This window comes from Cololabis saira, chromosome 4 (assembly GCF_033807715.1).
Source record: "Cololabis saira isolate AMF1-May2022 chromosome 4, fColSai1.1, whole genome shotgun sequence".
In the NCBI taxonomy this organism is placed as follows: domain Eukaryota; kingdom Metazoa; phylum Chordata; class Actinopteri; order Beloniformes; family Belonidae; genus Cololabis; species Cololabis saira.
In genome coordinates, this window is record NC_084590.1 from 15,759,436 (window position 1) to 15,787,006 (window position 27,571).

Here is a 27,571-nt window from a genome sequence, read left to right on the forward strand (position 1 = left end):
GTGGGCCACCGGCAGACTACCTTGAGATGCGAGGAGGAGGACGGGTCCTCGGCGTTCTTACTGACCTCAGACTCCTGCAATAACACATGTGCAAACACACCCAGCGATGAGGTCACGGCTCTGAATGACAGCCCACATGCACACGTGTACACAACCAATAAACACTGAACATAGATGCAAGCTGCTGAGGCGGAGCCTACATGCAAAACACGACCACGGCCAAGCTGCAGGCGGCCGTGGCGTAAAATACACACGTTTAAGTATTCTGGGACTAAAGAAGCAGACTCAGGAAGTGGCATTTGTTTCAGGAGAAACAGCTCAAAGATGAACCTCGAGTCTAAAAGCAGATGATGCTATCACAGATGCACCGTCTACAGTACGTGAGGGGGTGATCACAACCTTCCAATCCAGTCCTCAGGGGCTCCGATAAACTGTCCTGAGATCAGTTTAGGTCTCTAAGTGAATGGTGATATCACAGCAAGACAACACAGCCCCTCAGGAACTAGACCTGGACCTGGAAGCTGCGTGCACCTGCTTGCAAAGATCAAGCAGGGCTGCGGGTGGCGTCAGGCGGTGACTGGGGTGTGTGTGGGGGGGGCAGCAGAGGCAACGCTGTACCCTACCTCTGCAGGAAGGGAGAGATTTTTTGTCTTCATGGCATCATCAAGACCAACTCGCTCTTGACTGTTCGGTCCGAGCTTGGATGGCGGGACACGACACGCCCCGCCATTAAAAACCTCAACAGCTTCCTCCTCGCTCTCCGATCCGCCTTCAGGACATTCATCGTCTATCTCCACCTCCTCCTCGCTCTCCGATCCGCCTTCAGGACGTTCATCGTCTATCTCCACCTCCTCCTCGCTCTCCGATCCTCCTTCAGGACGTTCATCGTCTATCTCCACCTCCTCCTCGCTCTCCGATCCTCCTTCAGGACTTTGCTCCTCTGATTCATCATCTATCTCCACCTCCTCCTTCAGGGTTTCCTCCGCTCCACTCTGCACAAACCTTTCCAGGACGTCGTCCGTCTCTGTTAAGTTCCTGTGGCTTATGGAGCATCCATGCAGAGCCTCTTCACTTTCACCCACCTCATCCTCTTCCTGCTTGACATGTTTTCCTTCCTCCTCATTTCCACTCGCATTCTGCCCTTCATCAGTAACGCTTCTCCCAGTCTCATCTTCCCCTTTGTCCTCGACCTCACTTTGTACGTTCCCATCACTTTTGAAGCATCTTTCCACCACTTCATCACTACTTTCCTCACATTTTCCTTCTTCTGTTGTTTCCATTTCTTCTTTGTCCTCAGCAACATCGTCCTTGCTCTCGACAGCCCCCTCTCCGTCTCCGTCTTCATCATCCTCACCACCAGCACATCCTTCCAACTCTTCTTTGCTGTTATTTTTAGCTGCTTCATTAATCTCCTCTTTGTTTTCTTTCACACTCTCTGAGACTTCACCTTTACTTTCATCCTTCTCTTCACCTCCACTAAGACAGCATTCATCTACCTCACCACTCTGCTTCCCCTCCTCTCCTCTGATCGATTCATCCACGTTCCACCCACCCTGATCTTCCTCAATTTCCTCCTCTTCCTCTTGGCTTGTACCATGCTTATGATCTACTTCCTCTCCATCTTCCAGCTCATGTCCTCCATCTCTCTCCTCCCTTCCTGGCTCCTCTACTTTCCCTTCGTTTACATCATCTCCCCTCTCTTTCTGAACATCTTCCCACTCTCCTCCCTCCTCCACCTCCTCCTCCTCTATCTCCTCCTCCACCTCCTCCTCCTCCTCTGACTGTTCGGCTAGGTGTTTAGATTCTGGGGTGCCAGCGCCGGCTCCCTCCTCACTGACTGGCTTTCTGCCGCCCGTCTTATCGGAGAGATGGATGTTGCGGCCCTTCAAAGAGTCCTTGGGTGTGAGATACGAGGAACAACAGCCCCGACCATCCCCAAACAGAGGCACGAAGGAAGGTGTGCAAAGACACGAGGAACAGAAGGGATGGAAGGGGGTAAAAGGAGGAGAAGAGGCAGACAAAAAGATCGTGAGGAGGGTGTGATGTTCCTGGAACAGCTGCATGCACAAACTGATTGATAATACATTTGTCAAAACTGAAAGGGGACAGAAGACATGTAAGGTTTTCTCTGCTGGAGATCATATATTTGCTCTCCTGAAGTATGGGCTCAAATTAAAGCCATACATATTTTGTATCTGTAAATAAACTTTGTACTTGTAGAAATATTTTGTGCGTGTGCAAAAAATATTTGTACTTGCAAAAAATATTTGTACTTTTTGTGCATCTGTAAAACATTTTTGTAGCTCTGGAATTAATTCGTCTGTGTGCAACATTGGATATACAAAGCTACAAACTTTTTTTTACAAAAGCTACAAACTTTTTTTACAACTACGAATTATGGCGAATTATGGCACTGTTTTGACGTGCCAATAATAAGAGCCAATCAGCGATCTTTGGCACGGGTTTCAAAGCGTTTCTGGAGAGCCAATCAGCACATTGCATCGCCTACTGACGTCCCCGCCATATTGGATGTGGCAAGTTTATTTACAGATACAAAATATTTATGGCTTTAATTTGAGCCCATACTGAAGTTACTACCGAACCAAAAACGCAGACATAACACAACACTGTCTCTGTGTTTGGAGGTGTTCAAATGTGGAGGCTGAAATCAGAGTAGAAGAATCCTCTCAGCTTCACATTACGCTGCTTTTGCTGCACCGTAGAATATAATAAAATAGGCTTTACTCTCATCGTATGGGGGCAGGTGTAATGAAATTGTTGGTTGTTTTTTTTGTAATAGAAATTGATGTAGTAAGGCCGAAACACTGATTTCAAAAGAGGCACGCCTGAGGAAAAGGCAGGTTTCTCACTCCAAAGGTATAAAGTCACGGTTAAAAGAGTCTGTAACCCAGGTAAAGTATGCCACAGATCTTTCAAACGACTTTAAATCAAATACATTAATCACAATACAATCTTTTATGTCTCTGATCACTTAACGGTGCAAAATTAAGCACATTTTAATGCAGTGAATTTGTGTTAGTTCCTTGTTTCATCATTGAATCGGTATTCATCAGTGCTCATGAGTCAGTGTGGATTTCTGTAATTGTAGAACTAAACAACAGAGGGATTGTTGGATGCTGTTTTTGTTTAAGATAAATGAATAGATATATGAGAGGAAAGGCTGGAATTGGTTGTTTTCAGGGTGATGATGCATGCCAGGGTTATTTTGACTCGTACAACAAGGCAGTAACAGTGAGAGTGGGAGGACGACAGAGTAGCAGCCATGCCCATAGAACAGATCCCTGCAGCAGAGCAGCTGCATGACCACATGTCCGCCACACTGGTTTAAAGATCAAAGACACACAAGAGAAGGAACAACAGACAGTTTAGAAATCACACTTACACGAGACAACGAGAAGAGGCAGCGGCACGTACGAGTCACTGATAGTTAGGACTAACTGTCAGCCTCAAAATGCATGGAAACTTTCAACGTGTGCATCTATTTCTACTCTTCTTCTCAATGTCATCAGTTGCAACCATTTCAGTACGACTCTACCAGATGAAAGCATTCAAGAAAAATCTCTTTACATTACTTACATGCGTAATCTAAAGCATATGTCATCATCATTATATACAATAAAGACTGATATAGATATATAATAACTGGGACTAGTTCAACCAGGCAATCCCATGAAATACTTCAACAATTCGGTAAATATGATAAGGAGGTGCATTAAAAGTACAGAAAAAAAAAAATATCTGGGTTTGTATGTGTATATTTATGTATGTGTATGCATATGTATGTATATATATTAAATATAGTAATAATGCACATATATATGCCTTTGGTTTTTACCTGCATGGTATCAATCATTAATATGTGTGCAGACAAGGTAAAAAAAAACAAAGTACAGATATGGCCAGGATGATTTGTGCGCGTTGGTCAGTCTGGGTGTTTTTACCTTTTGCGAAGGCGGTTCGGGGCTGTGGTCTCCAGACAGGGCCAAGTCTTGCAGCTCTGGCTCCGTCCTCTCCTCAGCTGCAGCTGCACCACTGGCTTCACTCTCCTGGTGAAAAGGAGAAATGCACACAGGACACTTTCTGCTGGAGCTGATAAACCATTAAATACAGAACAATGTCGTTTTTCCCAACAGCATGATCACTTTTGGGATAAATTACAGAAGGATCATCAAAATTATTTCAAAATTGATCAAACAGACAATCAGAAGTCACATGACTGCAGTGAGTATTATACACAAAGGAGTGAATGTATGAGAAAAACAATCTGTTGAAGGATCAGTGATGTGAAAAGCTTCTTGTCCTGGCTACCTCATATCGTAGACCTCCTCCAAGATCATCCAGGTCCAGATGGAGGTTCTTCAGCAGGTCTGAACCCTGAGGACTCCGCTGATAAAAAAGACAACGTCTGGTTATACAAGCCATAAAGTGTAATCTCTCGGTATTTTCTCGGAATAATAGAAGGTAAACTAACCTCATAAGAGATTTTGTCTTCGTCATAATCATCGTCGTCATCATCATCTAAACCAGGCAAAGTGAAGGACACCTTTTCCTCTTGCCTGGTACCTAAAACATTAGATGTCCCGCTGCTTTGAGGTCCCTGAAAAGAAGGAAGCAAGACCTTGCTTAGCATACAGCGTTAGGGATTGATAGAACAAAATCTCGAAAGTAGGGCTGCACGATTAATCGTTAAAAAATCGCAATCTTGATTCATGCTTGAACGCAATCTCATTTCCAAATGACGACGATTTAAAAATATATATATATATTTTTTTTTTATGTTTATTGTTTTTATGTTCAATGTCAGCTGTTACAAAGTTGATGCCAGTCTTTTATCAGGCACCATCATATTTTTTGTAACATTTACCTTTTGTATCGGCAGCTTCTTAATAGCAGCAAAAGGCAATGGGGGGTTCATCCCAGCCAGAGGAATAATTTGTTGCCTCAGAACTACAGGATCTGTTACAAGTCCCCTTTCTGAAAGGGTGTTCAACTCAGGGAGGAACAAATATTGTTCAAAATTGTTATTATTGTTTAAATTATTCAAAGGTTTGTGTAAAGAAGACAAGATATGTTTATTGTTATTATATTTTTGTTCAGCTGTTGCAAAGTTAAAGTAATAAGTGCAATAAATTTTATATTGGAAAAAAATCGTGAGAGAATCGTGATCTCAATTCTAAGCAAATAAATCGTGATTCTCATTTTGTCCAGAATCGTGCAGCCCTACTCGAAAGCACATGACATGGTCCTATATATACTGTATACATACAGTATTGTCACACCTGTATGGATGCCTTAAGGGGTTCCAGGCCCCCAGAACTGCCAAAGGACCCACGGAGAGAAGGAACCGGTCCAGAGAGAGGGACATTCCCAGGACCATCCCGACCTCTTAGAGGAGCCAAGCTGGCGAGCGGGGATGCCAACGGCCCCAAGGAGGAACTCAGCGCCTCCAGAAAGAGGTACAGTTAGTGAAAGAAAGCAGAGATTCACACTATTTCTAAAAGCAGCTTTTCATCTTTCAGCTACTTTGTTTTTGTCAGATAAGGACTACGCCCAAGACCAACAACTCACTGCAGCAGAGGTCTCATTTAAAACTTAAAAAAAGTATTTTGGTGAGCTGCAGTCTCCACTTATATTAATGATGTTAAGGCTTTACGAAGGCTACTTGGGAAAAAGTAATATTAAAAAAGCTTCTTGGAACAATGAGGTAGAAAAAAAGCAAATAACTTGCAATAAAGAACACAGTTTGATGTGTAAATAATGAAAATTAAAAATGTACACATTTCCAATAAAATGAATGAATTTTCTAGTGTTTCGAGTGTTTTTGTTGTGTGAATCTTCAACGTCCAGTCGCATTCTCTCAGATCATTAAATCAAAAATTAGGATGGAAATGCTAAAACAGATACACAAATAAATGTTACAAAAAAGTTATTTAACATAAAAATGTGAACTTTTACGGATATTTCTGCTCATTTTCAGCTGCATTGTACACGTTTGTGTTGACATTTATTTATTTCCGATCCATTTCTTTAAAAAGTCGCAGTGATCTTATTGGCAAATAAGAGGAGACAGCCATCAAGCTTCTGTTTGGCGGGAACTGAAAGGATATGGAGCCCTCATTTGGCTTTAAAGCCACCATAATATGTTTTTCTCTGTTGTAATTGATGAATGATAATTTTATATATACCGAGAGGCTCAAAAAAGCAGGTGTACATATGATATACCACAGCATGTTTATGGAATGCACAAGTACCATAGGCAAATTTTCAGAAACCCTACGTCGTAAGAACTTTGCAAGATTGTTGGTCTGTCTTCAGTTAAATACAGCAGCATTTCCTTATGAGGCTCTTCAGTTGGTGTTCCTGCAGGATTTCAACCGACCAGTAGACACTTCAGGACACTCAGGGACACCAACTGAGCTCTGCCTGTGACAGAATTCTCTGGTTTTCTTTGTTGGTACCTGTCCATTAGGGATGGGCGGTATGGACTAAAAAATGTATCACGATCATTTCTGGCATTTATCCCGATAACGGTAAAAATGATGATTAAAAAAAATACCAATTCAACTCTACCTTTTTAAATATAAATCTATCACCACATTCAGTCTTTGGAGCCCCCAAATCAAGTTTTCTTAGCTTATAAAATCACAAAGTAGAAAAAATACAACTTGATAAATAAAGAAACAGGACAAATAAATAAAAGTTCACTGAAAATAAAATCCAATCAGTGATGACCTCTTCTAATATAAAAATAAATTTGCAAATTAACCTGTGGTTGGAACATGCCATAAATTAGATACTATTGCAATTTTTTTTCCTAATAGTCAAACGTTATATCAAAACGTAACAACCATTTCCTTCTGTTTTTGCAGACTCTGCATATAATAGATGATGTTTGCTCCTCGTCACTCTTTTTAAATCCAAACCAGTTCCAGATAACGGAGCTGGAGTCTCGTTTAACAACGAGCTCCTCGCTCTCAGATCCGCCTTCCGCCATGTTTGTTACACAAAAACATCATCAACAGGAATTTATCATTTTTACCGCGAGATGACAAATTCTTACCGCGGGGAATTTTTTTGACGGTATATCGTGAACGGTAAAATATCGCCCATTCCTACTGTCCATCTAAACAATATTGCTTCATGGAGTGATTCCAGGGGCAGAGCTGCTCTGGAAGTACCGAAGATCAAATAAGACGGCTTTAACAGTAATTATAAAAAGTAAGAAAAAAAGTAATTATCACTTACTGATGGAGTCTTCAGTGGCTCTTTTTTCTTCTTCTCTTTCTTCTCCTTCTTTTCTTTCTTCTTTTTCTTGTCCTTCTTACCCCCTACACCCCCGGCGACGGCTGTGAGCTTAGCACGCTCACGCTCCTGGTTCACCAGGCGGCGGTAATGCTCGTCGCACGGGTGATCCCAGGTGGACTGGCCGGTGGTGAAATTGAAATAGTAAATGTCCCCCGTCACATCCTGGCTGTCAGGGACAACAGAAGAGCGGAAGTGGGGGTTACTTTGCTTCAGCATTATGCATTTATTATCAAGTGAAGAACAGTGAAATCCCTTCAGAGAGATGTTTCTAAGAGACCCAATCCCTGGTGAATCCCAACAACACAACAACATTAACTGGATCTGCTCTCCAATTCCTCCCTCTTGCTTACCAAGGCTTCCACTCGGCAGGCATGGGTGCGACAATGCCCTCCCTGGCCAGCCACAGCAGCTCTGGCTCCCTGTCAGGATCGATGCCGATCTCTCTTGCATACTCTTGGATCTCTGACCAGAGGGAGAGAAGAGGAGAAGATATGAATGAATTGACAACAAATTAAGAGCAAACAAGAACGGATAAACATTCTTCCCAAAACTAAAGCAAGTCCTCCATTCTCAGACGTACAAACCGGAGTCGGTTGAAGTTGGGAAATTGTGTAAAATGTAAATAAAAACAAAATACAATGATTTGCAATCCTTTTCAACCCATATTCTATTGAATACAATACAAAGAAAACATATTTAATGCTCAAACTCATAAACTTTATTTTATTTTTCAAATAATAATTAACTTAGAATTTCATGGCTGCAACACGTGCAGTAGAAGTTGGGAAAGGGCATGTTTACCACTTCGTTACATCACCTTTCCTTTTAATAACACTCAATAAACGTTTTGGAAGAGAGGAGACTAATTCTCTTAGCTTCTCATGTGGAATTCTTTCCCATTCTTGCTTGATGAACCGCTTCAGTTGTTCAACAGGCCGGGGTCTTCTCTGTCGTAGTTTACGCTTCATAATGCGCCACACATTTTCAATGGGAGACAGGTCTGGACTGCAAGTGGGCCAGGGGAGAACCTGGACTCCTTTACTTCGTAGCCACGCTGTTGTAACACGTGCAGAATGTGGCTTTGCATTGTCTTGCTGAAATAAGCAGCGGCGTCCATGAAAAAGACGTGGCTTGGATAGCAGCATATGTTGCTCCAAAATCTGTATGTACTTTTCAGTATTTATGTTGCCTTCACAGAAATGTAAGTCACCCATGCCATGGGAACTAATGCACCCCCAAACCATCACAGATGCTTTTGAACGTTGCGTAGATAACAGTCCGGATGGTCCGCTTCCTCTTTGACGTCCAGTGTTTCCAAAAACAATTTGAAAAGTGGACTCATCAGACCACAAAACACTTTTCCATTGTGCATCAGTCCATTTTACATGAGCTCGGGCCCAGATAACCCGGTGGCGTTTCTGGATGTTGTTCATAAACAGCTTTTGCTTTGCATGGTAGAGTTTTAACCCGCACTTACTGATGTAGTGACGAACTGTATTTACTGACAGGGGTTTTCTGAAGTTTTCCTGAGCCCATTTGGTGATATCCTTTACACACTCGTGTTGGTTTTTAAGGCAGTGCCATCTGAGCGATCGAAGGTCTCGGTCATTCAGTCTTGGTTTCCGGCCGTGGCGCTTATGTGCAGTGATTTCACCAGATTCTCTGAACCTTTTGATGATATTATGGGCCGTAGATGTTGAAATCCCTAAATTCCATGCAATTTTGCTTTGAGAAATGTTGTTCTTAAACTGTTCAACTATTTTCTCACGCAGTTGTGGACAAAGTGGTGACCATCGCCCCATCCTTGCTTGTGAATGACTGAGCATGTTTGGGGAGGCTCCTTTTATACCTAATCATGGTACCCACCTGTTCCCAATTAGCCTGATCACATGTGGGATGTTCCAAATAGGTGTTTGATGAGCTTTCTCAGTATTTTTTGCCACCTTTCCCAACTTCTACTGGATGTGTTGCAGCCATTAAATTCGAAGTTAATTATTGTTTGGCAAAAAACAATTAAGTTTATCAGTTTGAACATTAATATGTTGTCTTTGTAGTGTATTCAATTGCACAAGAAACTACAGCACAAGAAACTACAGGAGCGATGGACAAAAATGATGGCTATGAGATACTTATAATAAATAAAAATGGAAATGGAGAAGAGAGGAAGGGAAGAGGAGAGGAGAAGAAGGGTGAGAGGCACCGCCCAGTGGATCATGTCGGTGCCCCCCTGCAGCATAGGCCTATAGCAGCATATCTACCACAAAGCTATATTTGAGACTAAGGGCCAATCCCAATACACCCCCTACTTTCTACCACTAGCCCTCACTCGCTACCACTAGCCCTAAAAATGAGTAGGGCCCTTGTAATCTTCCCTAGGGATTGGGACACCACTTGCTACGTCACTGCGTGGTCACGTTCGGGTACGTAAGCGACTGCGTAGTTACGTTTGCACATAGCCTACGTCACACCATATCAGAAAGCCGAGAGTTAAAAGCAAGCTAGAAGCCGTTTTAATTTCCGCTGTAGCGCTGTTTATATGACACTTTATTAAGTTTTAATATTTTTTCAGGCGTAAAAGTAAACGTTAAGATCCCCAACCTGGGCTCAGTTTATCCAAATAACGCCTGTTAAGAAATTTGCGCCGATGTTTTCGGGATGAGAACAGCCTGCCGGCTCGGGAGCTGATTTATGGTTCCGCATTAAATCGACGCAGCGCCTACGGCGTAGGGTACGGCGTACGGCGCCGCGTAACCTACGACGTAGGCTCTGCGTTGGTGTAACGCAGAACCGTAAATCAGCCTTTATTCTGGCAAGATCTTTGCAACAACGGGCAAGCGAGTGATTATGTACATTCACTGAGTGAATATTATGAAAGTAAAATAAATATTTCTCGCTAGAAATGTAATCAAAACGCATTTTTATGCAGAAACTAACTCAAAATATTGATTTTATTCACAAAAAAATAAGAAATGTCCGCCATGTTTTTTTTTTTATTCAGTCTGCAAATGATGACGTAAAGCATTCTGGGAAATTTTTCTGGCCCTAAGTCACGAAGTCAGCATCTGAAAACCCTCGCTCTGAAGGGCTAGATTGATATCCACTAACCCTCGATTAGGCCAATACCCCTAGATGCAAAGAGGAATTGGGACAACACTACCCTCACGGGAACGCGCAAAATTTAGGGGTAGGGCTGAAAAGTAGGGGTAGGGGGTGCATTGGGACAGGCCCTAACTATTATAGTCTTGTTCTATAGCTACTGACTCTAACACACTAGAGTTTACACTACCTAGAGATTTACCAACACCAGCTAGAAGTTTACTAAACAGAAAGGTTTTAAGTTTGGTTTTAAAGGTGGAGGTGGTGTCAGCCTCCTTAACCCAGATTGGAAGTTGGTTCCATAGTAATGGTGCCTGATAGCAGAAGGCCCGCCCTCCAAATCTACATTTGGATACTCTAAACCTGCACTCCGAGAACGGAGAGCTCTGCCAGGAACATAAGGCACTGTATCAGGTCTTGCAAATAATGCGGAGCTAAGCCGTTTGGGCTTTATAGGCAAGTAATACAATTTTAAATTGAATTCTGAATTTTACAGGTAGCCAATGGAGCGACGCTAACACTGGAGAGACGTGGTCCCTCCTGCTGATTCCTGTCAGTACTCGTGCTGCTGCATTCTGGATCAGCTGGATCCTGTTCAGCAAATTACTTGGACATCCTGCTAATAACACATTACAGTAATCTAGTCTAGAAGATACAAACGCATGAACTAGTTTTTCTGCATCACTCTGCGAGAGGATTTTCCTAATCTTTGCAATATTACAGAGATGGAAAAATGCTATTTTACAAACCTGATTAACATATGGTTTAAATGACAAATCCTGATCGAAAACAACACCAAGGTTTCTCACAGTTGCACTGGAAGCCATCGCAACACCATCTAATCCCTTCCTAAGATGCTCTGGACCAAGAATGATAACCTCTGTTTTATCGGAATTTAGAGGCAAGAAATTTCCGGACATCCAGTCCTTGATGTCCCTAAGACATGCCTGAAGTTTAAATAACGGTTCTGTTTCATCCGGCTTCATAGACAAATAGAGCTGCGTATCATCAGCATAACAATGAAAGTGTATGCCGTGATTCTGGATTATACTTCCCAATGGCTGCATGTATAAACTGAACAAGATTGGCCCTAGCACTGAACCCTGCGGAACACCATAACAGACCCTTGACTGTTCTGAAGAAACCTCATGTACATGAACAAACTGGAACCTGTCAGATAGATATGATTTAAACCAACGTAGAGCTGTCCCTTTAATCCCTTTAATATATAGATGTATATATTTGTTAAAAGAAAAAGGGAAGCTACAGAGGGGAAAACACCGCTTTTTCCCAGTGGTTTTTAAGATGTGATGCTGCCATCAATTTGAAAGATGTTACTTTTTTCTCACTTTGATCATGTTCAATTGTGAATAAAATATGTGTTTATGTTCTGCAAGTTATTAGAAAATTATTGCATTGTTTTTTTTTTTTTTTACATTTTACACACTGTGGCAATTTTTTTGGCATCGAGGATGTAGCAGGCAGTGCTGCAAGTGAACGTAAAAGAGAGTGAAGCGTCTCATAATAAACACCGACTAAATACTACCACAGATATTCTGTGAAGCTTTAGTCGTGCCAGGACATATTAGGTGTAATATAAGTGCACATTGTGGAATGATGTTGTTGTGTTGCTGTTATTATATATCACTGTGTAGCATAAACATGTTTGTGTAAATCTCCTCATATGAAAGCTGTTATTGTTAAACTGTAACGTTTATACATCCTCATTTGTCTCCGCCATCCCTGCTGATGTGGCTGTTACCTTGTTGAGAGGGTATGAAGCTGTCGTCGTAGTCCTCCTCAAGGATCAGCTGGTCTCCTATGACAGCAGCTGGATTCATGGTTCCTGGAAACACCAGGAGTGGGTACAGATAAGTAATGGACAGAGGTGTCAAGTAACGAAGTACAAATACTTTGTTACTTTACTTAAGTAGAAATTTTAGTTATCTATACTTCACTGGAGTAATTATTTTTCGGACACTTTTTACTTTTACCCCTTACATTTTCACGCAATTATCTGTACTTTTTACTCCTTACATTTTAAAAACAGCCTCGTTACTCTATTTCATTTTGGCATTTAAAAAAACTATCCAGTTAAATTGCTCCATCCGGATAGAGTGAATTTGGTTGTGGTTGTTTCAGATGTTCTTGTCCAGTTTTGTTCTTACATCCGTTCCCTCAGATTCCTGCAACTAAACTTGGATGTACATTCCAATAAAGGTTAGGATAAATGATAACATGCCTCTGAAGTTTGACTTTTTGCACCATTACCATAGTTATAGGCAACTAGTCATCATATCTTCTGCTCTCTGAAACACATGTTAATGCTCAATAGTACACATATATGGTTCTTTAATATATTTGCATTATACTAAGATGCATTCATTTTCAATGGCTTTTGTCCTTAATGGCTTTTTCCCCCTTACATTACTTTTACTTTTATACTTTAAGTAGTTTTGAAACCAGCACTTTTATACTTTTACTTGAGTAAAAAACTTGAGTTGATACTTCAACTTCTACAGGAGTATTTTTAAACTCTAGTATCTATACTTCTGCCTGAGTAATGAATGTGAATACTTTTGACACCTCTGGTAATGGAGAAAGGTTGCATTTCAAAAACTGCTGGCGACGGGTAAACGGCACTGAATTATATTGGGTAAAAATGCATTTATTTTAAAGACAGTGAACAAACTATTAACTCGCTGAGCTCAGCTTATAAGGATAACAAATGGGCTAAATGGTTTACTAATAGAAGACATGGTTTATTGTAAGGATTTTAAGCATGTAAGAAACGTTTCGATACTGTAGCCCAGCAAGCAAAGAGAGTTTAAAGAGATCAATAACTGATCTATAACTTATCTGGTGGTAATGAATGATGAGGTGAGCTAACTTCAACAGTAGCTTGGCGTTAGCTCAGCAAGCTAAGCAGCTGGAAAAGTGATGATTGAATTTACCTTCCAAACTTTAAATAATTTCTCATTACCCCCACAGGCAATGTCGATTGCTTTTACGTCCTTAAAGAATGATCTGATATGCACAGACTGGAAAAAGATGCTAAAGTTACAGTGTAAACATTATCTCCAAGGACGCTTCCCTCGTTTCCCGTGACGATGCTGGGGGCGTGGCTCCCATAGACATATTTACGTAGACGCCCCATCGAGTGTTCTTGCCCGCTGCATCGATGCGTCAACGACGCCGCCATGTTGGATGTGGCAAAACTGCGCTCTAAACTAATACAAGTAAATTGACTTATTTTCATAAAGCGCCTTTCTACAAAGAAATTTACGTTTTACGTCTCATTTATTCATTCACACACGCACTAATATACTTGGGAAACAGTTAGGCACCAAATATAATATATTTAAATTTCTCAGATGGTAAAAATAAGAACTTTATTGATCCCACATAGGAGTAATTCATGTTATATCAGCTATAGAGAACAAGGTAGTGCTAAAAAACAATATATATCCCCCCTCACAAAAATAATAAAAATAGAGAAACATATTTTCTCATCAACAAAACTAATTAAAAAATTTTCAAATAACATATTTGAACCATTTTTCAGACAATAAAATAACATTTGAACCATTTTTTTCAGCCAATAAAATAACTGGAAAAATTGTTCAAATATGTTATTTTGTTACTTGAAAATTTTAAAATATTTTTATGTAAACTATGCTTTGTTGATGAGAAAATTGAGAGAATTACTCCTATGTGGGATTAATAAAGTTCTTATTTTTGCCATCTGAGAAAATTAAATATATTATATTTGGTGCCTAAACTGTTTCCCAAGTATATTAGTGCGTGTGTGAATGAATAAATGAGACGTAAAACGTAAATTTCTTTGTATAAAGGCGCTTTATGAAAATAAGTCAATTTACTTGTATTAGTTTACAGCGCAGTCTTGCCACATCCAATATGGCGGCGACGTTGACGTACGGCTCAGATGCTGGGGGCGTGGCTCCGACGATGCCCGAACCCATGAGGCGTTCATGTTTATCGGAAGTGGGAATGTCCCTAAAAGGTTTATTCATTATGGCACATTGAATAAAACAATTATGTAGAAATGTAAGCCTTTAATTTCAATATTTGATTAACTAAATCGTAAAATACAAGTTTAATGTAGTACATAATTGCATTTAATAATCAAATACAACGAATAACTTGGTTGGGAATAACATTTCGAATGAATGATTTTCACAAATGTAACAACACCGTACTCTACGTGGGACATGTACAGTTTACGTGTTTTAAAAATCAACAATGATTTCATTGAAATAATAATTTAAATTCATTCTGTTCAATAACTGCGTCCAAAAACGTTTAAGTGGACAAAATGTCATACTACACGTGAAGGTACCATTTGCTGAGCGTCTTCAGCTTGTATCCTCGCCACACATTGTCGTGCGTTCCTGCCGTGATGATCGGCTGTGCCAAAGATGTAGGAGGTCTTTCTGAGATCCAGTTTTGCGCTTTTGTCAATAGATGTGATATTTTCTCTTTTTCCCCTAAGTTTATGCTTTCAGAACCCCCTTCTTGGTTTTGATTTAGTTCTATGTCCTTTTATGTCCCTTGTCATAAATCCTCATAAACAAAATAGACCATATTTTCTTTTTTCACATGGGTATTTATTAACATCTGTGTAAAATTAAACAATGGGCACCAAACATCTATTCTGAATCCCTCACACATATGTTTAATTATTACTCTTTTCTCTTCATTACCCTATTCTGTATCATCTTTATCTATGGTGTGGGTGGTTTGTTTTCTAGTACCAGGGTGAATGGCCTGGATGTCTTGGGCAATGCTTTCGAACCACAAACAGGCCTTGAAACTTTGGGGACCGACACCTACGCAGTACATGGCAAAACGGACAACACTGTTGTAAGATTGCACTGTGCAATAGAGTCAATACCTTGTGAACATGAAAACAGCAAATGTTATTCTGAAACGTCTTAACTTGTGATCTTCTTGAGGTGATATGCACAAAAAGCACTGTCCCGTCTAAGGGTTTAAATTTCACCAAGATCTCACTAAGAACATGCTCCTCGCAACATTTAACTGTATGTTAATAAACTCTATTATCTAGGGAGCAGACTTCAGAACAGCAAATGGCTGCTCATAAACAGAGAAGATAATGCTCCCTATCACTGATCAGAATGACAACATGTTGGTTTCCATAGTACCCTGGTTTGTCCTCATTATTCTCTGATTACGTGTGCCTTTGCCAGTATAAGCGTGTGAGTGTGTGATGTGTTTTATGATTAAATAATAACCCTTCCGCAACTCCATAATTGGGCTCTCTCTAGGTTATTTGAGTTCAGGATGTATTTTCTTGCTATTCTGTCAAGCTGCACAGCCCTCCAGGCAATTCAGCCTACAGCGAGCAAATATCTTATTAAAGCAGATGTGACATTGCAAAACCACATCACCAAAGTTAAGTCTACTCGACTATAGCAGTCTAAAGTGGTGTGTGTGCGTGCGTGTTGGAGAAAATGAGTGCGAGCGGCACATTGTTCCTTACAGCTGAGATAACCTCCCCTGCTGGTCTGAGAACAGTGCTTCATCATAGCGACAGCTGGAACAATGACGTGACCTTTGAACTTCAGCCAGCGTCTCATCAAATGGTGGATGTGCTGATTAAATATTTATCAGCTCCAGGAAATTACCCTTACATCTTTTTGTTAAAAGTAGTTTTTGGTCATCAGAATTTGATCGTCTTGACCTACCATTGATCACTGTGGATATCAGTGGATTAACTCCAGAAGAAACAATTGGATTTAAACAGATCATAGCTCCTATATTGTGTCTATTTGAAATAGTGTCATCTTTAACACAACCCTGACAATGCTTTTCGCTCCAGTGTTGAGACTACAGATTAGCTGAAGGGTAATTTGCTCCATTCATAGTGGTTTTCATTTTTTTGCTTTTCAATAACAACTTTATTTTCTGTAGATTTTTGCTTGTTCTGAACATTCTTCTTCTACCCCATCAATGTAGTGTTTTTGCAATAGCTGCAACCTCAGCAGCTGTCCTACCAGCTCGAACATCGGAGGCCTTATCGATAACAATATGACCAATCCATAGACATGGCTCAATGACACACGCTGAATCACCGCGCTGCAATGCAAGCGGTCTCAAAGGTTGTCGTCCCAGATAAGGCTTTTTTCCTGAGACACAGTCTGTTTCAGTCTTGGTCAGCAGCTCTGAGCGGCTGATACTGTATGTAGGACACTCTTATCTCAGGGGCCAGATTAAAAACTTGAAAGACCACTGTACAACGATGCAATGTGTTGTAATCCACTCTGCCTTTTACTCCGGTTGCCATGTGGAGTCAAACCTTGCCACTAATCATTAATCTTGGTATGAATACATTCTGTGCCCCAATAAAGTATTTAGTCTGACAAACTTTAGAAAACAGTGGAAGGCCCATTTAACCTATTGGTTTGCTAGCTACACAGATAAACCCAAAAGCATCACATATCATACATATATGTTTCAATACGGAAGTTTTCAGGCGACCTGATGTCACCAAAGTAACATTTTTCAGCTTGTCTGCAGTATTTTTGCTATCCTGCATCACTCAATTGAACAGAACTGATAGGAATAGTGTGAACGTGTCAAGAGTGAAGGGCTCTATTTAGCAATCAAGCCCTGCTTGACCCCTCTTCAGTGAAAAGTTGGCATAGTCAGGAAAGAGTTACAAGACAAACAGCATCCTGACTAATAATGAATCCCCAAACCAAATAGTTTGTTCTTATATGATACAGAGGAAATGTTGTGGCCCAAAGATTTCCATCAAAATGAACCACACACACACGCACGCACGCACGCACGCACGCACGCACGCACGCACGCACGCACGCACGCACGCACGCAAGCACGCACGCACACACACACACATACACAAAGTTTTGTATTTTTCACTTGATTTTCCTGCACAGATTTAACCAAACAGTTGAAACTCCTTTAAATAAACTAAAATCAATTTTTGTGTTAACTAGCTAGCGCAGTCAGCTCCATTCCACATGTCCATCATCCCAATTTTATTCTGTTCGGGCTCCCAGTGGTCTGCTGGAGACTGTTCCAGCTGTTTCCAGACCAGGTACACCCAGGACAATTTCCCAGTCCGTTACAGGGCCGACGCTTTCTCTCCAGTTTGCTCCATTGTTTGTATTTCTGTCATTACTATATGTACTGTTTAAACCAACAACTCATCTTTTTTCTCTTTGTCCTGGTAAACATTACATAATTCATTCATTGGAGCTGTTGAAATCGAGTGGAGTGAGCTCTGGCGTTCAAAGATTTGATGGCAATGGTATTGATCATATAAGCTCGGCATTATGCAAGAATGGCAGACCAGTGTGTTCACTGATAAAACTTGAACTTGATAAACCTTTACAGTTATATAGCTTTCATTTTGTTGGTTGATAAGGTCTCATAAATAGATAGATGTACAATATATACATATATATACTATATATATATATATATATATATATATACATATATATATATATATATATATATATATATATATATATGTATATATATATATATATATATATACATATATATACTATATATATATATATATATATATATATAGAATAGAATAGAATAGAATAGTAGACTTTATTGATCCCCCAGAGGAGAAATTCAGTCGTGCAGCAGCCAAAACACACACACGCTTTATACAAAAGATTTAAAATAGAAATAACCATTAATAGTTAAATAATAAAAAAGAGCAATATAAAAAGTAAAAAAAGACTATGTACAAGAGAGAAAAAAAGTAGTAAACACCAAAGAAATATATATATATATATATATGTGTGTGTGTGTGTGTGTGTGTGTGTGTGTGTGTGTGTGTGTGTGTGTGTGTGTGTGTGTGTGTGTGTGTGTGCGTGTGTGTGTGTGTGTGTGTGTGTGTGTGTGTGTGTGTGTGTGTGTGTGTGTGTGTGTATACAGAACATACAACGCACACAAAAGGCTCAGTGACAAGTATTTTCTCCAAATCAGACATGCTCCAAATATCAGGAGAAGAGGCAAGAAAAGGCCTATTGTGTATTTATTTGACAGAGAATAAAATGTCATGGATATACAGCATATATCGTGTATTTTCTGGGAACTTATATTGCAATCGCTCTTCCTCTTCAAATCACATGAAGCCATGGTGGCAAAGTCCAGGGGTGACAGGTCAACAAACAACAGGACAGCAAACACTATTCTTTGACCTATTCATCATCGTGTGCGTGCTCAGGGTTTATTTCATTATCCGTGAACAGAGATAAGTCTGTTTTGATGCTTCCTAAATAATAAATAATTGTGTTAGTATTTTTACTCTAAATAAAGCCTTTTTTTAATTGAAAGTTAATCCAGGATAGAGAGCTGATTGCATCAATTCTCTGTCCTCTGTTTACACTTGTCTGTTTATCTTGGCAGCCCTTTGGCAGGACTGTGGCTTTTCTGTAAAGATGAACCTGCCAAAATACCTTTAGCCGTGGCAACGAGGAGAAATCTGTCACCCCACCTGCTCGGTTGCTATTCTATTCTCCCTTTTCCTGTCATTTCTCCCCCAACCCGTGACTCCATTTTCCCTGTTGCTAGCTAAATGTCATAAAGTACACCCCACTTACTAATATTTGGTCTTTCTAATCTAAGAAAAAGGTCTTTATCAAGGCCCCGAAAAAAAAGAAGAAAAGAAAAAGACAAAATAAGTAAGCTGAGCCAGAGGACATTTGAAGATTTGAAAAGTAAATGTGCACGTCCGCCCCGGCCGTGTACAGTATGCAGTGCATTAAGGTCGAGTGTATTGACTTGTGTAACTGCGCGCGACAACTGATCTCGTTGCAGCAGGTGACCATTGAACTCTCACGTCAGTCCCCCTGCCGAGAGAGACGGCTGGGGGGTGAGGTCCACCTCCACGAAGACACACAGCCCTCACCGCTCCCCCCCCCTCCCCGCGTGGACTTGTCCCTCAACCGGCCCCTATAAAAAGTCTCCTCCTGCTCAAGTTGCTCAGTCTCGTCATCAACTCCACCAGGTAAGACAAGCAGAACCTGCAGCTGGGACTTGGGCTTTAGGTTGAGCAGTCGGGGGAGATGTAAGCGTGGGACCGGGTCTCTAAATCTGTCATAGTGAAGTTTCTCTACGTTTTGAGGAAGCCGTGAGGTAGTGACTGTTTTCTGTTGGAGTGAACTTCATTTTAACTGTAAAAGATTTCTTTAAGATTTCTTCAGCGTGATACTGTTTAGCCTGAGCTGATACTGCAGCATTTATTGCCACTTTAAAGGGGGTTATGTCTTATGTCCAAGGCTGACAGCCTGTGGTCTGAAACTGTCTCCTCGTCCAGACAAACAACCGGCTAATTCTGTTACTGTGCTGTTCTGTTAAACCGGAAACAAGGTTGCCAAAAAGTTCTGATCCTTAAATTCCCCCGACTAATCCACCCAGATTACTGATTCCTCCAACAGACAGCCGTATATGTAGGGTGCCAAGTCCTCCGGGCCGGTTCAGGGATGAGTGTGTATTAGTACATTCTTACCTGTAAGACGTTTAAATCTGCTTCATGAGAGAGATTAATGGTCCCCAACTTTCTGTAAAGTCCTTGTTCCTTCACCCAGACTCATTGACATGGTTTGTGTTTCTCCTCTTTAGACCAACATCATGAAATTTGTGGCTCTCGTCCTTCTGCTGGCCGTCGGTGAGTGCTGAGAACGGTGTTTGTTTTACATGTAAAACCCCCCGCCGATCTGTCTCATATTCTAACGGCTCCTCTTCTGGTTTTCCCTCTCCAGGCTCGCAGGCCGCTTCCCTGCAGGCCGATGCACCCTCCCAGCTGGCCCAGATCAGGTCAGCTGTGGACGTGTACATGACCCAGGCCAAGGATGGTGCCATCAAAGCCCTGGACGGGCTCGATGACACTCCATACCAGGAACTCAAGTAAGTTTCTTGTTGATCAGTGCTGCTCGCTTGGTCACGCTTGGTCTCTAATGTAATAAACCTTCTGCCCAAACCTCCATAGTCATCTTTTACTGGCTGGAGTGGATACTTAGCTGAAATTGACATGCTGTCCAACCTCTGCTCCCTCCTAGGGCAACCCTGGCTCAGCGCCTGGAGGACCTGCACGTTCAGATCAAGACCCTGCAGACCTCTGTCTCCCCCATGACCGACAGCGTCGTCAGCACCGTCGCCGATGCCACCGCCGACCTCCGCGCCTCCATCGCCGCCGACATCGAAGCCCTGAGAGCCGAGCTGGAGCCCAAGCGCGCCAAGCTGAGGGAGGTCATCGAGAAGCACTTGGAAGAGTACCGCGTCCAGATGGAGCCCATCATCAAAGAGTACCAGGAGAGGCACAACACTGAGATGGATGCTCTGAGAGCCAAGATGGAGCCCGTCATGGCCGAGATGCGCCAGAAGATCGCCACCAACGTGGAGGAGACCAAGAACGCCCTGATGCCCATCGTGGAGTCTGTGCGCACCAAGCTCGTGGAGCGCCTGGAGACCCTGAAGCAGATGGCCAGTCCCTATGTGGATGAGTACAAAGAGCAGCTGAAGCAGGCCTACAGCCAGGCCCAGTCCATCAAACCCGAGGAGCTCGCTGGCCTGAAGGAGAAGATCGCACCTCTTGCTGAGGAAATCAAGGAAAAGTTCACAGCCATCTTTGGGGTCATCGCCGAGACCTTCACCAAGCACTAAATCCTCTGTGTTCCTCTCACTAACCTAAGCTTATTTCTTATCGTAGATCCCTTCCATCTTTCTCTCCAATCCTTCTCCCGTCACAAACAGAAAACCTCAGAAAATGAAGCTAGTGTTTAAGTGATAAAACAAAGTGGTGGAACTTTCTCTCTCCCGTGCAAACAACTTCACTTCATGGGCACATTGTTCAAGGCCGTTCCAGCACCCAGAGACACATGCATACCCGACACACACATGCTTTACTCTTCACATGTCAACTGCTAACATTTTGTGTGCGAGTTGTATGTGAATTATCACAAGAGCTTGAATCTCTGTGTGATTATGAAAACCATGCTCTGGTGAAATAAAGCTCAATAAACATCTGACTGTTTATACTATTTTGCTCTGTGGTCTCGATTTCTTTGTACCTACGTGATAAAATGACACACTGCATTTTGCCATAATCTCAAGTTCCTGTGTCTCATACCAGTGGTTGTAAGTCTTAATAAGGGCGTTGGATAACAACAATGTCCTTCTCAAGGTGTAAAAGTTGAACTACAATGTAATATCACAAAGAAATAAAGTTTTGAGGGGTCAGTATTAACACAACCAGCTCATTCAAATCCATATGTTATATTTCAGTCTGTGAGACTGAAAGCTGTGATTAATGAGTTGATCGGAGAGTGGATTGGCCTTATTGACAACCTGAGGTCTCAGGCTTTATTAGGGACAAGCTTTTACTGCTCTTGATCCCTCAGGCTGGAACCCTTCAACACCGTCCCATCACCGTGTCGCCCTAAGAGGCTGCACAACCAGTTCACACACCCCAAATATGTCGCCTCAAATTTGCAAACAAAAAAAACCTTTTTATAGTCAAACATCAAACAATTTACCGTTACTCATCCTGCTGTTCATAGCGAAGAAAACCAATTGAGACTTCACCGGGACATCCTGGGTCACTTTATATGTCGTATGTACATGCAAATCAGAAAAAGTTATAAACAAAGCTTGTTAATGTTGCCTCTTTCTTGGTGCAAACACACCTGAAGGTGTGCAGAGGTTCACGGTTAATCCCAGTTTTTGTGTCCACATTCTCCTCACCTTCTCAAATGGAGACAGATCTCGAAGGATTTGTTGCTCTAAAATCAGAGTGTTTATCTAAACTAAAGCTGCCATGATCTTCCCCAGGGACATTGATACAACTGTGCTGATAATAATAACCTGGAAGATGGTTTATTTAGTCTTTTCGTCTGGAGTGCATTTATTCCATGAAAAAATAAATCCTTTTTCTAAGTGTTGATTTGTCCGACTACCATACATGTTTCTCTCCGGTGACGGTCCATCCAGCACTAAATTACACACGTACTAAAGTTTTTGGGGAATGTGCTGCAGGTTTGCATCATGACAAATGAAAGTTAAATTACATGCAAGATTTTTTTTTGATCTGATCTTGCAAATATGCCAGAATGTCGCCTTTGAACAAAAGCAGACTTAATGAGTAAGAGACCCTCCAATTAGTAAGGTGTTGAAAATCTGTTTCAGAAAATAGTCGATGAATAATAAACACAGTTTTCTGCTGTCCTCGTCTGTCCACACCCAGTAACACTAAGCTGATTTGGATTTTATTAATGTGTTAAAAGTTAATCTGCCTTGGGCCTCGGGCAACAATACACAGTGGACAAAAGAGCAGAGATTTTCTACATGCTCGGAAAACACAATGTGTGTGCACATTTGTGTATTTCCTTTATGTAGGACCCTCAAGCATGCAAGCACGTGTAGCTTTGATTAGTGTGTGTCAATGGCACCGGGAGTATTGTAATGGATGAGGCCGGCATGGAGGTCCCCAGTGAGAGCTTCATGCTGTATAAAACCACGCCGTGCACAGAAAGCCACTCCGAGGAACTGGATGCACATTATTCGCCGCACATATCACGGGAATGAGAGGAATATACTCGCCATCAGATCCATTTTGACCCGCAAAGTTGTAGATTTGGCTCTCTAGTTCTTGTAGACTGAAGTGCAAAGGCAGAAATATTACAGGAGGGAACAAATTATATAAATACTCTTGAAGGAACTGAAAGTATGAATGGTAAGTATAAGTCTGAACTGAGTTAGCTGAACATCCATGCAGGGATGAAGAAACAACATGAGCAAAGTGTGCCTTCTGTTCTGTCTGCCTCAGGTCTTGAGCTGTCTGCGGGCTGTGAACTGTCTCTGCCCTCCTGTGCAGACGGGGGGCTATTGTTGAGCACCAAGGCCCCCCAAGTCAGTGCGGTCAGAGTTCAGCTGGAGATGCAGTCGCTTTGGCGGCAGTTTGACCAGCTGGGCACGGAGATGATCGTAACAAAATCTGGAAGGTGACAAAATCCTCGCATCTACATGCATTCCTTAGTGATGTTTTACTGCGCTTCTTTGGAGTTTCTTTTTTTCAGGTCTTTTACTACTTTCTATTCTTTTGAATAATCCTTCACTGCAGGAGGATGTTTCCAACATTCCAGGTGCGGATCTCTGGGATGGATGCCTCCGCCGAATATGTTCTGCTCATGGATTTTATCCCTGTTGATGACAAAAGATACAGGTCAGACACTCATGTAGCACTTAAAGTGAAGGATTTAACATGAGGATAGTTTATCCAACACAGACCCTCTGTAAATGCACCCTTTTCTACATGTTTGTGTCTCAGATATGCTTTCCACAGCTCGTCCTGGCTGGTGGCGGGACGGGCAGATGTCGCAGCCCCAAGCAGGATGCATTTCCATCCAGACTCACCTGCGCCTGGAGCCCAGTGGATGAAGCAGACGGTTTCCTTTGACACTCTCAAACTCACCAACAACCTGCTGGATGACAATGGGCATGTAGGGATCTATCTTTCACTCCTTCTTTAAGACCTAATACAAAGTAAAGTTCTGAAATCTGATCTTTTCAAGTAATGCGTTTAATTTTACTTGCTTTTTGTGTGCTTATGGTCTACTTTGTCTTTGCCAGATGATACTGAACTCCATGCATCGCTACCAGCCACGCTTTCATGTGGTGTACGTGGACCCGGCGCCCAATAGCCATTTACATGCGTACAAGAATTTTAGCTCTTTCTCCTTCCCTGAGACAAAGTTCATGGCCGTCACTGCTTATCAGAACCACAGGGTAGGGAAGTCCAAACTGGACACTCAGCTCCTTCGTCATTGTGAGTGATGTATGCTAAATGCTTCTCCCCTCTCTCGTCCTCTATCAGATCACACAGCTTAAAATTGCAAGCAACCCATTTGCTAAAGGCTTCAGGACTACAGACTCACAAACCTGGTAAATGTCAATCATTCATGAAGACATCTTTGAGTAGACGTGTGAGATTTAATCACAACAGGGTCACTCTGTCTTCTTTTGCTGTTATCGGCTGGTAAAAAGCGATAAGGCAGCAGTTGCTATGATCGCTAATCTTTGACCTTTGTATGTGAAAAGATGATCGAACAATACGTTTATAGCAATGCATGGCAAAACTCCCTGTGATGTGATATTGACTTCCGTGATGAGACGACTGTTCTTAGCTACAAGTATGTGCATGTGTGTCTGTGCAGGGAAGGCAACGGAGGCCCTCTGACCGTGTACTGCCCACCAGAGGGCAGGGCAGAGCAGCCCCCCAAACCTGCACAACAGAGCAGCTGTGGCTCAAATACTTCAACCAGTGAGTATCTGATCAAATCCCCCCATTCAACTGCATACATAATTTACAAACTTTGAATATATGAATCGTTTGGTCCATCAAACACTCATTCATCAATTTCAATATTTAAACATTTGGCAATATGAACCCTGATCGATGAAAACAGGAGAATTTGAATCAGTAGGAGGCTTGCAAATTTAGATTTAACGCACTAAAGTGTTGGTGTACCTGTCCAAAGATGACTGTCTAAGCGTATTCTCCTCTGTCCACAGAACAGAAAAGCCCGGCTCCAGCGCTGGTTGAGCAGTGTGAACTGTTCCACCATGAGGATGACTTTGTGGGACTGACCATGGAGAGGAAGGATGGGAACAGTTTATTAACACCTTCCTCCTTCCTCTATTGCGGTGTATTTCAATAATGAAGCAGCTGCATGCGTTAAGAACGTTTACTAGCAAAACCGGGGTCGACATAAAAGACACAGGTTACATTACTGAGCATGTGCAGCAGAATAACTCAAAACTATGGCAAGTCTATTAGGTGCAACTAGCATTCATTAATGTGATATATCACATTTATAATCCCTCCTACTGGGACTGTACAGGATCCTCACAAGAGAGCGCTGACCTCTCCTAAAGAACACAAAGAAAAGTGACATTATTCTGATTTTCATATGATGCACGGCATCCTTCCCTCTTTTATATTGTAAAGGTTTGCAGTTTCTTCATTTTTGGTCTTCATCACCAAATTATGTTATAAGAATCCTATAAATTATGAACAAGTACAATAGTAGCCATTATGTAGATAATCAAATGACAGATGTAAAATATTACAGGATATACTGTTATTAACACCATGGAATAAAAGCACTGCAATCAGCTGAAGTGAAATAGATTATAGCAACAAAAAAGTGGCAGCACAGACTTTAAAAACAATCTGAATAACATTATTAGAAGAACTCGAAAAACAATCTTACATGTGAGAACAGAATGAGACCAAAATATACTTGCATGAATAAAAATCAAATCTTGATGTGTTGTTATAAGGTATATGTCTATGTAGTTTTGTTGTCTAAGATAGTAAAACGATACCCTGATATATCAGTGCGTGACTTTGGCGATGTGTAGGTGATAAAAAGTGATCAGCAAACGCGAAGCCTACTAAATGTAACTGTTTAGATGTGATTTGAGAGCGTAATTAAAAAGAGTTATGTAAAAACTTCATTTCCCAGGATGCACTGTTACTACCCAAGAAGCTGAGAAGCCTGAGCACAAGGACATTTTTACCTTCACAATAAAAGTATTTTAACCAAAAACCGGGACAAAGACGTTTTTATTTCATCGACTCAACGTATCGTGACATGCATTTTAAATACAAGAATGTATTTTGTTTGATTCTCTTACAACATACTTACAGTCCTTTTTGACCTATAACAGATCAAATGTATTGAGCACATGGTGTTTCCATTAGGGTTTTGGGTACATTATACAGTAAATAATGTAATATAATATAATATGATATAATAGACTATGTCTCTCGGCTGGCCTGGGAACGCCTCGGACTCCCCCCGGAGGAGCTGGAGGAAGTGTCTGGGGTGAGGGAAGTCTGGGCATCCCTGCTGAGGCTGCTGCCCCCCGCGACCCGGTAACGGAAAAGCGGGAGAAGATGAGTGAGTGAGTGATGATATAATATAATATGAAGTAAATATCGTACCAAATAAACGATACTAACTGTTCTGATAAATAAGACTGTTTGCCTAATGAAGCGCTGATCACATTGTTAGATTTGTTCAGGGTTCCTACACATTTTTCAAGGTCAAATTCAAGCACTTTTAAAGCACTTTCAAGGATCATTTTCAAAATCTTCAAGAACCTTATCGCTGGGGTAAAATATCTACAGTAATATATATATAGTTATTATATAGTTAATATATATAATATATATAATATATATAATATATATAATATATATATATATATATATATATATATATATATATATATATATATATATATATATATATATATATATTATATAGTTAATATATATATATACATAGTTATTTTTTCTGCTTTTTATCACAATTATGTACATTGTATCGTGCTTTAAACATCTAGTTATATTTCAACTTGCTGATTTTATTTCCCCTTGTAATAATAACTAAACAATACAGTCTGATCCCAATTTTGTGAAAGACAGAGTTATAATTTCAAGCACTTTCAAGCACTTAAACTAAAATTCAAGCACTTTTCAGGCCTTGAAAACACAACATTGAAATTCAAGCACTTTCAAGGATTTCAAGCCCCCGTAGGAACCCTGTTACCAGTGGCGCCACCAGGGGGTGGCCAAGGGTGGCCACGGCCCCCCCTACAAATTTGCTGGCCTCCCTACTGGCCACCCCTACGGAAGAGTATTAGGGCCAGGCAGGAGAAAAATAAAAATAATATTTTAGAGGAGGAAGATTTTTTTTTCATTATGCACTTCGAGAAAAAAATCGAAATGTCGAGAAAAAAGTCAAAATGTCGAGAAAAAAGTCGAAATGTAAATATTAATGTTGAAGTACAATTTCGAGAAAAAAGTCGAAATGTATTTCGACTTTATTCACGAAATTTCGACTTTATTCTTGAAATTGTATTTCAACATTAATCTCAAATTTGGACTTTTTTCTCGAAGTGCACAATAAAAAAAAAATCTTCCCCTCTCAAATATTTTTTCTCTTGCATGGCCCTAATACTCTTCCGTAATAAACCTAAGTATATCAGTAGGCGTTTTTTAAGTATTTCTGAGCCCTTATACTACAACAGTATAATACAATCCTGT

The 27,571-nt window shown here is 41.1% G+C and overlaps 3 protein-coding genes across 7 annotated transcripts in view; 2 read left to right on the forward strand and 1 right to left on the reverse strand.

Moving 5' to 3' along the window:
• LOC133441546 (centrosomal protein of 164 kDa-like) overlaps positions 1 to 13,536 on the reverse strand; it is a 28,206-nt gene extending 14,670 nt beyond the window's left edge. For 4 of the 5 annotated variants that reach the window (XM_061718969.1, XM_061718971.1, XM_061718968.1 and 1 more), the window contains exons 1-9: positions 13,377 to 13,536; positions 12,185 to 12,268; positions 7,677 to 7,788; positions 7,267 to 7,492; positions 5,301 to 5,465; positions 4,493 to 4,618; positions 4,330 to 4,407; positions 3,963 to 4,067; positions 21 to 74 (exon numbers count right to left, since the gene is read on the reverse strand). In XM_061718969.1, coding sequence (XP_061574953.1) covers positions 21 to 74; positions 3,963 to 4,067; positions 4,330 to 4,407; positions 4,493 to 4,618; positions 5,301 to 5,465; positions 7,267 to 7,492; positions 7,677 to 7,788; positions 12,185 to 12,263 — 945 coding nt within the window. In that variant the 5' untranslated portion in view covers positions 12,264 to 12,268; positions 13,377 to 13,536. The remainder of the gene's footprint in view (positions 1 to 20; positions 75 to 3,962; positions 4,068 to 4,329; positions 4,408 to 4,492; positions 4,619 to 5,300; positions 5,466 to 7,266; positions 7,493 to 7,676; positions 7,789 to 12,184; positions 12,269 to 13,376) is intronic. The other variant, XM_061718972.1, reaches the window with a different exon arrangement.
• Positions 13,537 to 19,389: 5,853 nt separating this feature from the next.
• On the forward strand, positions 19,390 to 21,497 carry apoa1b (apolipoprotein A-Ib). The gene is made up of 4 exons (XM_061718973.1): positions 19,390 to 19,465; positions 20,080 to 20,125; positions 20,220 to 20,364; positions 20,517 to 21,497. The coding sequence occupies exons 2-4, from the start codon at positions 20,089 to 20,091 to the stop codon at positions 21,118 to 21,120; spliced, it is 786 nt and encodes a 261-aa protein (XP_061574957.1). The 5' UTR covers positions 19,390 to 19,465; positions 20,080 to 20,088; the 3' UTR covers positions 21,121 to 21,497.
• A 1,677-nt stretch (positions 21,498 to 23,174) lies between these two features.
• LOC133441549 (T-box transcription factor TBX10-like) lies at positions 23,175 to 26,024 on the forward strand. Its single transcript, XM_061718975.1, has 8 exons — positions 23,175 to 23,188; positions 23,282 to 23,456; positions 23,576 to 23,677; positions 23,783 to 23,954; positions 24,085 to 24,240; positions 24,329 to 24,396; positions 24,669 to 24,775; positions 25,027 to 26,024. Exons 1-8 carry the CDS (start codon positions 23,182 to 23,184, stop codon positions 25,170 to 25,172), a joined length of 933 nt encoding a protein of 310 aa, XP_061574959.1. The 5' UTR covers positions 23,175 to 23,181; the 3' UTR covers positions 25,173 to 26,024.
• Positions 26,025 to 27,571: the final 1,547 nt, after the last annotated feature.

Bases quoted from the DNA above. Each gene is read 5' to 3' on its own strand.
- apoa1b (XM_061718973.1), top strand. From the start codon at position 20,089: ATGAAATTTGTGGCTCTCGTCCTTCTGCTGGCCGTCG. The intron at 20,126-20,219 runs GTGAGTGCTGAG...TTCCCTCTCCAG, and splicing joins CGTCCTTCTGCTGGCCGTCG to GCTCGCAGGCCGCTTCCCTG. The intron at 20,365-20,516 runs GTAAGTTTCTTG...GCTCCCTCCTAG, and splicing joins ACTCCATACCAGGAACTCAA to GGCAACCCTGGCTCAGCGCC.
- LOC133441549 (XM_061718975.1), top strand. The intron at 24,241-24,328 runs GTAGGGAAGTCC...GTCCTCTATCAG, and splicing joins CTGCTTATCAGAACCACAGG to ATCACACAGCTTAAAATTGC. The intron at 24,397-24,668 runs GTAAATGTCAAT...GTGTCTGTGCAG, and splicing joins ACTACAGACTCACAAACCTG to GGAAGGCAACGGAGGCCCTC.